We start from the raw sequence: 14,904 nt of genomic DNA, 5'->3' as shown, positions 1-14,904 counted from the left end.
TGATTGAAGTCTTTAATTAAACCAAATCTGAAGGTTTAGATTAATATCACTACACTACTTCTATTTGAGATTATTCTTATTTTCTTTTTTTTTACTCTTTTTAATTGTATTTAAATGTTTTTGTTGCTTTTACTGTTTGTGTTTAATGTAAAGCACTTGTTGAACTAATAAACTGACATGTTGATAATAAACATAAAGGTGAGGAAGAGTATCTCTATATTCTCCAGAAGAGACGGATGCAGCTGAGAAACACGACTCATCACGTTGCTCCTCATGATCGACACAAACCAGCTGATTTATTCTGAGTAACAGAAGCTAACACCATGCTGCGGGTCTGTGGTTCTGTTCCTCAGACAGAACTGCAATAAATCATCTGTCTCCATCTGCTGATGTTCTCTGTTCCATCATAAATACAGACGTAGCGCTCTGAGGAACCAACAACATATTATACACCAGAACATTTAGGGATAATGAAAAGTAACACAAATATTCTTTATTAATTGTTCTCATCTCTTTATGTTCCTGTAGAACGTAGTTTCCCTTTTAACTGATTTGGATGTATCAGGGTTCTATAAGGGTTCTATCAGAGCGCTATCAGGGTTCTATCAGGGTTCTATAAGGGTTCTATCATCAATTATCCATTATACTGGTTTTATTAGAGTTCTATAATGATTAATGAGTATTATTATAGTTCTATAAGAGAGTTCTATCAGGGTTCTATTAGAGAGTTCTATCAGGGTTCTATTAGAGAGTTCTATCAGGGTTCTATTAGAGAGTTCTATCTGGGTTCTATCAGGGTTCTATTAGAGAGTTCTATCAGGGTTCTATTAGAGAGTTCTATCTGGGTTCTATCTGGATTATATTAGAGAGTTCTATCAGGATAAAATAACTTGAGGTTCTTTTTTATGGATACAAAGTTGCCTTGGGGAGCTGCGCGCGCACCGTCCTGTGTGCGTGCCGCGGTGGCTGATGGGATGCTAGTGTGGATATGTCCGCCATGTTTGTCTCGGCCGGAGAAACGGCCCGTTCTTCCCGGTAAACCGGCCGCTGAGGAGCCCTCCCGCCGGTTACCGGAACATCGGACACCGATGAGCTCTGCTGAAGAGAAGACAGTCTCGTGGCGAGCGGATTCACGGCGCTGTTTGGCGGGTTTTTGGCGGGATTGGCGGGTTTTTGGGTCGTCGCTGATTGGCGCAAACAATGAGTAAACTCTCGTTCCGGGCGCGCGCGCTGGACGCCGCCAAACCGCTCCCGGTGTACCGGAACAGAGACGTACCGGACCTGACGGACTGCGTGTCCATCAGCAGAGCGGTGCCGCAGATGCCCACCGGGATGGAGAAGGAAGAAGAGCTGGTAGGACCCGTTTATTACGCTCTGTGGCTGGTAGCATTAGCATTAGCTCCGCAGCACGCCCGTATTCACTAAGTGTTTACGTACAGGTTAGTCCGTACGGTGGCAGCCGGGACCGGGCCGGGGAGAAACACGTACGTAGTTTACGTTGCTTCTACGTACGGTTTACGCTATCAGCGTAGCGCTGCGGAGCCGTGAGCGCGCTATGTGGGGATGACGTAGGCCGTTCTTACGTTGTTGTCATGGTAACGGGCGACGCAGCCTGCGCTGAATAACTGAGTGATTGAGATTAAACAGGATGAAATATTACTGATAAACTAACATTAGTGTGTTTATAGATGGAAGACAGGAAGGAAACTAACAGGATCAGAAGCAGAGCTCAAGCAGCTGCATTTATACACATTTATATACTTTATAAGACATCTGATAGGACACAAACTGACACTGAGACTCTCATGTATCAGGGTTCCCACGCGTCCTGGAAAACCTGGAAAATCATTGACTAATTTTCCAGTGATGGAAAACACCTGGAAAATGAGAGAAACAGTAAAATGTCCTGAAACATGATTTCTCCTCCCTCTGCTCCTCTCTGCTTCTCTCTGCTCCTCTCGCTCTTCTGAGTGAATGTAAACGGTTCAGAAGGTTTGAGACTAGCGCAATTAATGGAAAAATAATCTAAACCGACATTTAGAAACTCTAATTGACTTAATCTGGCTCATGTCAATTAATGTTGGTGTTCACTGTTGCCATGACAGCAAAGGTTGCATATCTTTAATGATCATTTGAACCCAAACATGATCTTTACATAGTTCTAATCAAGTAAACTAGACATTAATCACAGCGTCACACCTTAAAACATCATTATTTTCCCTCCCTAAAGATCCTCGTGTGTGAGGGCAGCAGTGTAAAATACTAAACTAAAGAAACTGTGAAAATACATCATTGTTCATCAAGGGAGGAGATAATATAATATAATCGTAATCGAGGTTAAAAGTTCAATTAATGGTGATTTAGATTTATGCCATAATCGCCCAGGACTGTTAGTAGAGCGGGGGGGAGGGGGCCGACCAGTAAGACCATCAAACAATAACCTATAAATAACATCATACTGTAATAAAACATCTGCGATTTTAACACTATTAACAGGTTTTTTTCGAGGTTATTTTGCACAGAAGCAGCTGATTGATGTTCAGTTTATGAAAAGGTTGAAATAAACGACCACAATATATATTTATATTTATATTAATAATAAATAGATTCATAGTTTGTTAAAAAGGTTGTTTTCTGGTCAGAGTGGAAAAAAACAAACGTCTGAATCAGCAAAAAAATAGACTTATTCTCTGTCTGCAGTTTTTATACTTTATACTAGATTAAGATGAAGATGGCTTTATTCTCACTGTACTTGGTATTCAGATATAATACTACTGCATATACAATCAATCACAAGCTTTTATAAAACTATATAACAAACAGAAACTAAGCAAGTAAAATAAACTCATCCAGCGGGCCGGTTCTGGTCCGCAGGCCTTATGTTTCACCTCCGTTCTAGATTCCTCTGAATGGATTAATTACATATTACTGTGTTTTCCTCCCAGTTAAATGGAATATTTTGTCCCTCAACACAAGAAAAAGATGAGAGACATTAGAGTGACTGATCCAAACCAGCTCAGTGTCGGTTCTGGTTTGATTCTGTGGAACAAACTGAACCTCAGTCTGTGAATCATCAGATTTAACTTGACTGGACAGTTTCCCCTCATGTGTTGAACACCTGCTGGCTGCTCTCAGGTGTGTTTAGGTCATGTGATGCAGCTCCATCACGCTGCTGGTTGAGTCTCTTCTTGTTGCTCGCTGTCATGTTTGGACCGGTTCTGCCTCTCAGAAGTTCAGACGTTCAGATGTGTCTGAGATACGGTTGCAAAGGGGAGGAACACTTCTGATAGATCACCAGTAAATCTTTGAATGGGAATTAACAGGAATTAACGGGAATCTGTCTACAAACATAAATATAAACATTTCGTCTTGTCATAAGCAGACAAACTAACACAATCTTTTTTTAAACAACACTTTGATTTATTTGTGATTAGAACTTTAATAAATTCTTTCATTGAACAATAAAAACATGAATGTTGAGTAAAATCAACATTATCCCTTCTAGAGATCATGTGTGCATGTGATGGAGGAATATAGGAGATATTACACTGGATTTACATTAAATCTGCTTAATTTAACTACATTTAAGTTCCCTGTTATAGTCCAACACACAACTTTGTAAATCTGTCTGGTTTGTTCCCGTTTTTTCCCGTTAATTCCAGTGGAAAGTTTCCCTGAATGTTGCAGCAGTAATGTGAGGAGTTAGCTGCTGATCATCGTGGAGCTTTTAGGTCTGTTTGTAGCTGACCTCATGGAGCTGGATGAGGTTTCCATGGCAACGGCATCCTTCATGTGTCACTTCATAGTTTTTGATGTCAAACTTTACATTGACTTTAAATGAATGTAGATGAAGTGGATTCACAGTGAGGAGTAGCACTGAGCAATGAATATATATTTAATTATCGTCTTAGATCTGAGAATCATAATATGGAAACTTAACTCACTGTTTCTATGATCTGCTTTTATCCACTTTGACGTTAAATCGACATAACTAATGATTATTTATCATAAATCTCAATGAGTAAATATTGTGTGAAAGATATCGATATTTACGTATTTGGTGAATAATATAGTGATATTTGATTCTGCCCATATAACCCGGCACTAGTGAGGAGACGTTCACTTCTTCATCACAGAGACTCTTCCTGAGGCTGAAGAGACGAGTTAAAGCTTCTACGTTGGGTCGTACCTACGCAGATCTCTCTGTGTCTGTCTCTAACCCTGTTTGGCTTGGTAGCAAAACATATAAGAACAATGTTGTGTGACAATCATTCACATTACAACAAAACACTGCAGAAACTCAAAATAAATCTCATTACACTTAAAATAAGACTCATCACCAAACAGTAACTTGTTTTTAAACAACTTTCACTTGTTTCAATCTGCTGAGGAGCAAGTTTATTAAATACTGGTAATAGTCCACATCATCACACTCAGATCAGCCTCACTGTTCCCTCTGCCCGTGTGTCCACCATGGGGTCCAGAGCCTTCAGCCGCTCCCCCCCCCCCCCCTTCCCCCCCGACATCAGGAACATTAACTCTCTATCCATCTTCAAATCCCGTCTAAAAACCTCCTCTTCAAACTTTCATACTCACTTTAATTTGTCATCCACCCTGCAGGTTTCTGATTTTATTTGTTTTTATTGCACTTACATGTCCCTGCTCTTTTACTCGTTGTTTATGTGTTGTGTAAGGCGACATTGAGTGCCCTGAAAGGCGCCTTAAATAAAATGTATTATTATTATTATTGATAGGAAAAAAATAAGAAGTGGCACACAGAACATTACACAGAAAGTATGAAATAGTCAGTGTCATACCTGAGAAGAGACTAGAGACACCGCGACAACACGACGCGATGGAGAGACAGAACTTCAAAGGTTCCCGACGGCGTAGTTACAGCGCGGAGGTTACGTAGAAGCATAAATCAGCCTTTATAAAGAGATCTGATCTGTTCCTGAAGAGGGGGGGAAGGGGGGGGGCGGGGGGGCTTTGAGGCTTCAGCAGCAATTATTCCAATTCATTTGAAGCTTTGCTGTAGATGTCTGAGGGTCAGGAGAGATAGAGGAGAGCTGGATACAGACTGAGATGGTCAGTAGAGAGGAAGAGGAGGAGGAAGAAGAGGAGAACCCCCCCCCCCCCCCCCCCCTACACATATATACCCAGAAATATTAAATGTTGCTGTGGTGTGTTTCAGGAGCACCACCTGCAGAGGGCGATCTCGGCCCAGCAGGTGTTCAGGGAGAAGAAGGAGAACATGGTGATCCCCGTTCCTGAAGCAGAGAGCAACACAACGTACTACGACCGGCTCTACAAAGGAGAGGTCAAAGTTCCCAAACAGCTGATCCACATACAGCGTGAGTACCTGGTCCAATCAGAGGAGGGGTGTTTGTGTGTGTGATAGTGTTTGAGAGAGAGAGAGTGTGTGTGTGTGTGTGTGTGTGTGTGTGTGTGTGTGTGTGTGTGTGTGTGTGTGTGTGTGTGTGTGTGTGTGTGTGTGTGTGTGTGTGTGTACTAACTGGTGGACTGTGTGTGTGTGTGTGTGTGTCGTGCACTAACTGGTGGACTGTGCGTGTGTGTGTGTGTGTGTACTAACTGGTGGACTGTGCGTGTGTGTGTGTGTTGTGCACTAACTGGTGGACTGTGTGTGTGTGTGTGTGTGTGTGTGTGTGTGTGTACTAACTGGTGGACTGTGTGTGTGTGTGTGTCGTGCACTAACTGGTGGACTGTGCGTGTGTGTGTGTATGAATGTATGAATGTGTGTATGAATGTATGAATGTGTGTGTGTATATAAATGTAAGTGTGTGTGTATGAATGTATGAATGTGTGTGTATGAATGTAGGTGTGTGTGTATGAATGTATGAATGTGTGTGTGTATATAAATGTAAGTGTGTGTGTATGAATGTATGAATGTGTGTGTGTGTGTGTGTGTGTGTATGAATGTAAGTGTGTGCGTGTGTGTGTGTGTGTGTACTAACTGGTGGACTGTGCGTGTGTGTGTCGTGCACTAACTGGTGGACTGTGCGTGTGTGTGTGTTGTGCACTAACCTGTGGACTGTGTGTTGGAGCAGCTCTGGGTCTGGATCTGGAGCAGCCGGACTACGACATGGACTCTGAGGACGAGACGCTGCTCAACAGACTGAACCGCAAGATGGAGATTAAACCTCTGCAGTTTGAGACAATGGTGGACCGACTGGAGAAGGCCAGCACGCAGCAGGTAACACACACACACACACACACACACACACACACACACACACCGATACACGCAGCAGGTAACACACACACACACACACCGATACACGCAGCAGGTAACACACACACACACACACACTTACATTCATACACACACACATTCATACATTCATACACACACACACACACACACACACATTCATACATTCATACACACACACTTACATTTATATACACACACACATTCATACATTCATACACACATTCATACATTCATACACACACACTTACATTCATACACACACACACACATTCATACATTCATACACACACACCTACATTCATACACACACACACACAGCAGGTAAATCGTGTGTGTTTCTGAGTCCCAGTAGAAAGCACAGAGTGAGACGTCGCTTCACTGTTCATAACTACGTTTTTTGGGTTAAATGAGCAAAAACATGATGAAATATTTACAAATAGCAGCAGAGTTTAAATATAACAGTTATGAAGTAAATGAAAACAGGAGATAATGAGACTCGATATTCTGCTGCTGTGATGAAGTTGAGATTGTGTTCATATCTCTGACTGACTGAGGTACCGTTAAACCTGCTGTATAAGCTGGAGTCACTTTAAATGAAAACAGTGTATTAAAGATGCTTATTTAAAAGAAAAGGGGACGAAAGGAAGAAAGAAAGAAAGAAAGAAAGAAGAGGAGAAAAGAAAGAAAAATAGAAGAAAGAACAAGAATCAGGAGGATATTTCAACGTTAGTGTTTTTAGTACCAAAGTCTTTTTGTTACTATACTTCCATCACAGATGCTTATTTAATGTTTTTATGGTACAATGGTTTGAGTTCTGATGCTGAACTTGTGGCTGAATCGTCTCCATGTTTGTTTGTTTTTTCTCCTTTTTTCATTATCTGTTATTCTGTCATCTTTCTATGAGCTTAATGTCAGTAAAACTTCTCCATTTCTCTGGTTATTAATACCCGTCCTGCTGTGGTTGTTGCTTCCAGCTGGTGTCGATGACGGAGGCGAAGCTGCTGCTCAACGAGGACGACTACCTGTTGAAGTCGGTGTACGATTACTGGCTGAGGAAGAGGAAGAACTGGCGCGGACCGTCGCTGATTCCTTACATCAAACAGGAGAAGAGAGACGGCTCCACCAACAACGACGCCTACGTGGCGTTCAGGCGGCGGACGGAGAAGATGCAGACCAGGAAGGTGAGTCGCTGTGGACTCTCCACAGGGTTCATCATGTTTATGGGTTTCATTTTCAAGCAGGTTTAATTTAAATGAGGAAATTCTTTTAAACAAGAAGAACTAAAGACCATAGACTGTAAATAAGAAATGTACGTAGCATCCGTGACGTCACCCATTGGTTTGTGGACTGCTGCTCGGAGGCCAATAGTTTCGGATCTGAGCAGCGCCATCTTGAAAATTTCAGGTGCATGCTGGGAAAAATAAAAACAGGGATTCTACTTATATGGGCATCAGGAGGAGCATGAGGCGCCCTCCTGAACCTGTGAACCAATCAACCTGTCAATCACCACGTAGCCACGCCCTAATGCATACCCTGCTTTATCGTCACATATAAAATCAGGGAGGCCAAAATGTCCCAAATGAACATCATACTGCATTGAAGAAGGCTTTAAACTAGCGATTGAGACCATAAACACATTTTGAACCAGGAAGGTGAGTCGCTGAAACGAAGCAGTCGGACTATCCACAGAGTAGGGCTGGACGATTAATTGACGATAATAGCAATATCAATTTTGGCCTCCCACGATTATAAAAACGTAATAATCGACTTAGTGCTCCGCCCGGCGCGGCGCACCTGTGACATAAATCCAACGCCCCGTCTTTTCCAGCAAGTTCTGTTTCCCGCCCCTTATGTTAGACCCGCTGGAGGAACGGTGTGTTTCTGGGGAGATTAAGATGACAGAAAGGCAGCGTTTGGTAGGACGGGGATATCTTCAGTGGTCTGGAAACAGTTTGGCTTTGAGTTGTCTGACGTCCAACAGAAAGAAATAGTTTGCAAACAGTGCTCTCAAGTTTCATGAAAAGTTTGGCGTGAGATTACACAGACATCAGGGAGGTGTGGTCCGGGGTGGGGGGGTTGCTGTCTAATAAGCAGCAACACAGAGCTATAAGACGCTGCGCTCTCACACGCGCTGCTTTGATAGTCACACACACATTCGCTGCAGATTCCCTGAGATTGGATCTCATGTGCGGACGTCAGGGAGCCGCTATCAATATGCGGGAGAGTTGGGATGTCTGGATTAAATTGTTGATAATATATTAATTTCTGTGCGGTGGGATCTATCACTTCTCAGCGTGAGAAACGATAGGCGTGGCGTCAGAACTGCTTGAATTGTGTGAGACTATTATTTCCTTTTTTTGTTTTGTTTCTTTCTTCATTTTAATTTATTTCTGGTTGTGCTGTTCAAATATATTTCAAGTTGAGTTCTGGTGGTTCAATAAATGCTTATGTTTACAAATCTATGAATAATCACGTTTTATAATCGCGATCAATCAAAATAATCGTGATTATGATTTTTGCCATAATCGTCCAGCCCTACCACAGGGTTTATCATGTTTGTGTGTTTCATTTTCAAGCAGGTTTAATTTAAATGAGGAAATTCTTTTAAACATCACCAACGAAACCAGTTAAATGACACCAACAAGAAGAACTAAAGACATATTAATTTATTCCTGAGGTTTATGAGCAGTTTGAACTGACAGGTGATCAAACGTCACACTTTTAGTTTCTGATGTGCAGCGTTTTGTTTTCTTAATCTCAGAACCGTAAGAACGACGAGGCATCCTACGAGAAGATGCTGAGACTGAGGAGAGAGTTCAGCCGGACGGTCACCATCCTGGAGATGATCAAGAAGAGAGAGAAGTCCAAGAGAGAGCTGCTGCACCTCACTCTGGAGGTGGTGGAGCGGAGGTGAGGAGGAGACGTCATGGATGTTTGTTTTCGTCTAACTTTATTGAAAGTGTCATGGCAGGTCTGAGTCATTTCATGCCGTAACTGAGACTGAACCAAAGAAACCATCAGTCAGTTTATCAGCTGAACATGAAGGGTGTTTATGTTTACTGTAATGATTCCTCCTGTTCATACTGACCATTAGAAGATCCCTTCATCATGTTTACTGTAATGATTCCTCCTGTTCATACTGACCATTAGAAGATCCCTTCATCATGTTTACTGTAATGATTCCTCCTGTTCATACTGACCATTAGAAGATCCCTTCATCATGTTTACTGTAATGATTCCTCCTGTTCATACTGACCATTAGAAGATCCCTTCATAATGTTTACAATGGAAGTGATGGAGGATTAAATCCAGTCCTCCTTCTGTGGAAACATGGATTTAAAAGTTGATCTGAAGCTAATATGAAGCTTCAGTCAAATCTTCATCTTCAGTGTTGTTAGTAGTAAAGTCTTTGTGTTACTATGGTTACAGCACAGCTCAACAGGGAAACACTAAGAGGGAATCTGATGCTAAAAAGACTGTAAATGTGTCAGATATCACTTGATATGACTAACTCAGACTGATGAAGCTCAATAGAAGCTGATCAGCTACTTTAAATGACTGTGTGGAAACACTGTAGATACAGCCCAAGGCATCTTTTAATAGTCAGTATAAACAAGAGGAAAACCTCTTTATGGACACCTGACTGCTGTTTAACACACACTGGGAACACTGGGACTGTGTGTAGAAACAGAAACTATCAGCTTTCTTCACTTTGTTCAAAGTAATTTAACAAAGTGAAGTGTGAGCAGTAAATCAGATGAGTCCTGTTCATGTCATCATGCTGCATGTTTCTGACTCACCTGAAGCAAACCTGATGATGATGTTGATGATGATGATGATGATGATGTGTTCATGTTCAGGTATCAGATGGAAGATTTCAGTGCAGACATCCTCCGAGAGGTGACGCTTCCTCTGGGAGAGAAACCTCTGTACAGCGCTCCAGTGACCCTCAACAACAGGCACAAAGCTGATGTGAAGGTACGAACTCACCTGACGTTGGTTCGTCTTCATCAGAGTCTTCATCACATGCGAAGAGACGGAGGAACGAGAGCAGCGAGCGCTCAGTGTTTGTGTTTGTGTTTCAGGTCCAGAAGAAGCCGCTCTCCATCAGAGACGAACTGACCTTCGACCTCATCAGACCAAAGAAGAAGTGCGGCAGACGGGAACGACTGTGTCCTCCACAGAGACGGCCGGGTCGCCCCCCCGGCCCGTACACCGTCAACAAGGCCGACATCAAACAGTACGACTTCCACAGCTCTGGAGAGGACGACTCTCCTCCGCCTCCGCTGGTCAGTCTGCGTCTGATTGTGTTTCTATCTGAACGTCGTGATGTTGAACCAACTGATCTCTGAGCTTCTCTTTCTCTCCTGCAGTCTCCGTTATCTTCAACTGACGACGAGGAGAATAATCCAGACGGACTTTTCGTCTTCAGGAGGAAAGCTGGATGTCAATATCTGTCTGTGAGTCTGTCCTTCAGTTTCTGATGAACATTGATCATCATTCATCTGGTGTTGATATCTAACGCACCTCTGTGTGCAGCCTCGGGTGGAGCAGACGAGTGGAGTTGATGGTGAGCGTTCAGAGATCGTCCCGTCGTGTGTTCGTCACTCTCTGACTGAACTGTCCCTGCCGCCGCACTGGAGAGGACTGAGCCGGCGCCGGGTGGGCCGAGGGGGAAGGTAACATAACCAACAAGCTTTAGCTGCACTAACTTGTGTTAATTTAAATGATAATCAGCCTTCACAGCTCAGTGACCCAATGCAGCAAGACATCATGGACGTCACAGTTAGTTTCCATGAATAATGATTCAGTTTTAATGACTCGTCTAATAGACAGGACAGATTAAAGTCAAAGTGTTCCTTTGATCTTTGTTTGTGTGATCAGGATCATTCTGGACCGGGCCTCGTCGGGTCTGGATCCTCTACTGAAGCAGCTGGACACGTCGACAGATCCTGTCTCCAGGACCAGTACCTGCCTCCTCAGTGACCCGGTTCTACTGGACCAGAGGTCCCCCCTGACCTCAGGACACAGCGCCCCCTCCCTGACCTCAGGACACAGCGCCCCCTCCCTGACCTCAGGACACAGCGCCCCCCCCCTGACCTCAGGACACAGCGCCCCCTCCCTGACAGAAGTCCTGAACAACATCCAGACCCTGAGGAGATGCTGCTTCAGACCCAGACCAGCTCAGGACCAGAGAGGGGGGGGCAACAGGACCACAGGATCCAGACTCGCCTGCCGTCTGTCTAGCACCAGGAACACTGCAGCAGGTGGGTTATCAGACTGGTCCTGGAACATCCTGGAATATCCTGCAGTGTTCGTTTCTCCTGAATGTTTACAGTTCAGAGTCAGAACGTTACGTTAATGTTGTTTCTGATCAGTCGATGGACAGGAAATGATTGATGAAGTCGTTCATGTGTTTTTGATATAAATGATAAATATAATGATGATCTTCAGACTGAATGATTTTACGGATTAACTGAGAAATAACTGAAATAATTAGATAATGATCAGTTTCAGCTCCTCAGTAGAATCTGATATTTCCGACTGAATTTCATCTTTAGCTCATTGACTCATAAACGGATATAAATCATATTATTATTTTATATAAGTGAAGTAAAGCTGAAACTGTTTTAATTAAGGATTAAAGTCATTAATCAAATGTAAAAAGACGCTGCTTTTCTCTATATTTTGTGAGCGACTGAGTTTTGGAAAGTTAAACAGATTCAACTGATGAAAATAAACGTTATGAAGTGAACATGAGTGTGATGAAAATATGAATCTGTGTTTGTTTATGGTTGGATCTGGTTGTTATAATGAATGTTTCCCTGTGTGACCAGCAGGGGGCATCACAGAGGAGCAGTACCACAGCCATCAGCAGCAGCTGGTCCAGATGCAGAAAGAACAGCTGGAACAGCTGCAGCTACAGAACAACACAGTTTCATCCAGGAAGACACATCTGGACGCACACAGCTCCCAGGTAACGTGTGTGTGTGTGTGTGTGTGTGTTATTATGTGTGTGTGTGTGTGTGTGTTATAGTGTGTGTAATAACAGTGTGTGTATTATAGTGTGTGTGTGTTACAGTGTGTGTGTGTTATAGCGTGTGTAATAACAGTGTGTGTTATAGTGTGTGTGTGTGTGTGTACTAACAGTGTGTGTGTGTGTTACAGTGTGTAATAACAGTGTGTGTTACCTGTAGTCCTCCAGGTCCAGTGATTCCTCGTCTAAGACTCTGGACTCGGCCAGCGCTCACTTTGCAGCGTCGGCAGTGATCAGCGCTCCTCCAGCTCACAGTCACGTCAACACCGACAACAAAACCTACAAGACCAGCGTCAACGGAGTCGTCCACCCTTCAGGTGAGCTCCTCACCTGTCTGCAGCTCGAGGGCTTAACGGAGAAAAACAAACATCACAAATAAAACGTGACGTAGAAACTGAACTAAAAACCAGGACAAGAACTACAGGTGTGATAAACACAGAGTGATTCTAGAGAGGAAGAACATCCCGTCACTGGTTAAACCTTTGACCTGTAGTTACCTCTGTCCTCCTCCTCTTCCTCAGGTCCCTCCAGGCCTCCGTACTCCTCCTCCTCTCTCAGCAGGTCGGGGCTTTCGGCTCGGGGGTCTTCATCGCTCCCGGCTCACTCCTCCTCGTCGCCTCAGTCCCTCCCCAACCAGCGGAGCCATGTGGGGGCCGTTTCCCCCGCTCACCCTCACAACGCTCGCCACTCTGCCCCCCCAACATCTGCCTTAAAACTGGCCACGGTGGCCGCCAGCCTGGACCGAGTGCCCAAAGTGTCCAGCGGCAGCAGCCTGCCCAGGTAAAGAAACACATGTACGTCTCTCTAACCATCAGACTCACATTCATACACTTCATTTATTATTTACACTCAACTGCTGGGGTTCAAATACATAATAAAATAAAGAAGATAAATACATTTTGTTTTCTTCTATCAAATAAAGATGGCATTTTAAAATAAAGCTTCTGATTGTGCTTCTTAAATAAATAATCTCTGTAGAACCTGCAAATATAAAATCAGGGAGGCCAAAATGTCCCAAATGAACATCATACTGCATTGAAGAAGGCTTTAAACTAGCGATTGAGACCATAAACACATTTTGAAAACGTTTACTGAGGTTAGAAATCAAGTGAGAAGTTGGTGAATTCTCCATTGACTTGTATAGAGACGGAAGTCCTTTTGACACCAAAACGGTCGCCCCCTGGTGGCCTTTTGATAGAATGCAGTTTTAAGTTACTTCCGTGTTGGCCTCATTTCAGAGGACCGGAACTCCCCGCCTGGTTTCAATGGTGTTTTTTAAAATTTTATACATTTGCATATAGAACAATTTTTATCTTTTCAGAAAGATCGAGCAGCTTTTAACACCGATTGTTTGTTTCCTGACAGAGACGCTCACGAGCCGGAGCGGCTGCTAAACGGCCTATCAGAGACCACGCTGGCCATGGAGGTCACATAGCATCGTATCCCATCATCCCCTGCTCCCTCTGACCGGTGAATGTGACACGCCGCGACCTCCACAAGAAGAGAAGAAGAAGAAGAAGAAAAAGAAAAAGAGCGGAGTCTCTGATGATTATTATTGTACAGTTTGTAAAAAATGTCTCTGCTGTAAAATAGTTTCTGTGTCTCTTTAGTTTCATCATGTTCTGTAGAATCAACTCTGATTGGTCCATGAGCAGACCTGTATCTTGGCTCTGATTGGTCCATGAGCAGACCTGTATCTTGGCTCTGATTGGTCCATGAGAAGGCCTGTATCTTGGCTCTGATTGGTCCATGAGCATACCTGTATCTTGGCTCTGATTGGTCCATGAGAAGGCCTGTATCTTGGCTCTGATTGGTCCATGAGCAGACCTGTATCTTGGCTCTGATTGGTCCATGAGCAGACCTGTATCTTGGCTCTGATTGGTTTATTTATTTGTCATGTTTACATTTTGTATCATTTCTTTTCCCAAAGATGGAAAACTGTAAAATGTAATTTGGTTTCACAAATTGAAACGATGTTTTTGTGACATTTTTTCATTGAGTTTGTTTTTTAAATGTTTAAAGACTCTTCAGGCCGCCTGATAATTTAAAAACTTCACTAAAAATCAAAAACCTGCAGCTGGAGACGAATGTTTTTATATTTTTAAAGTCAAACAGCAGCTGATCAGACGTGTGCGTGTAGAGAAGAACACGCGTGACTGTCACACGCTGTTTGTGCTTCACATGAAAAAATGCTGACAAATAAAAAAGCATCGATACTCTGACTGCTTGTTTGTTTGGGGGGAGGGGGGGGGGGCAGGGGGGGATGTCTAATCAGCTGTTCATGAGCAGCAGTCCTCAGTGTGATTATTGTCTCTAATGATCAGTTGATGGATTATTCTCTGATGTCAAACACAAAGATGTGAGTTTATTATGGTGAAGCTGAGAAGATTAAAAAATGTAACGATTAATTTCCTGTTAATAATTTCAGCTCATCGTTAGAAACCAACATATTGATTATTATGTTCTAATGATGCTGAAGTTAATCAGACCGTTACACACATGCTCTGATTCTCCTTTAAATTAAATATTGATTATCTGAGCAGCAGTTTGACAAACTATCATCATTATTGATCGATCAGTTTATTGTCTGCATTCATCAGCTGAGTCAGAATCAGTTTATCAGAGTTTAGAC

The 14,904-nt window shown here is 43.0% G+C and overlaps 1 protein-coding gene across 3 annotated transcripts; it reads left to right on the top strand.

Annotated features, from left to right (window-relative positions):
• Positions 1-1,005: 1,005 nt before the first annotated feature.
• epc2 (enhancer of polycomb homolog 2 (Drosophila)) lies at positions 1,006-14,463 on the top strand. 3 transcript variants are annotated; one of them, XM_062431851.1, is made up of 14 exons: positions 1,006-1,353; positions 5,195-5,354; positions 6,069-6,214; positions 7,210-7,416; positions 8,997-9,145; positions 10,096-10,213; positions 10,321-10,524; positions 10,609-10,695; positions 10,775-10,914; positions 11,120-11,502; positions 12,076-12,212; positions 12,433-12,589; positions 12,794-13,052; positions 13,638-14,463. In XM_062431851.1, exons 1-14 carry the CDS (start codon positions 1,201-1,203, stop codon positions 13,705-13,707), a joined length of 2,370 nt encoding a protein of 789 aa, XP_062287835.1. In that variant the 5' UTR covers positions 1,006-1,200; the 3' UTR covers positions 13,708-14,463. The 3 variants fall into 3 exon arrangements, with proteins under 3 accessions (XP_062287835.1, XP_062287834.1, XP_062287836.1); XM_062431850.1 differs by having other exon boundaries at positions 12,073-12,212; XM_062431852.1 differs by having other exon boundaries at positions 12,073-12,212; positions 12,794-13,066.
• Positions 14,464-14,904: the final 441 nt, after the last annotated feature.

This window comes from Scomber scombrus, chromosome 13, assembly GCF_963691925.1.
Source record: "Scomber scombrus chromosome 13, fScoSco1.1, whole genome shotgun sequence".
NCBI lineage: Eukaryota > Metazoa > Chordata > Actinopteri > Scombriformes > Scombridae > Scomber > Scomber scombrus.
Note: the sequence above shows the minus strand (reverse complement) of the source record. Positions and strands in the feature narration are given on the sequence as shown.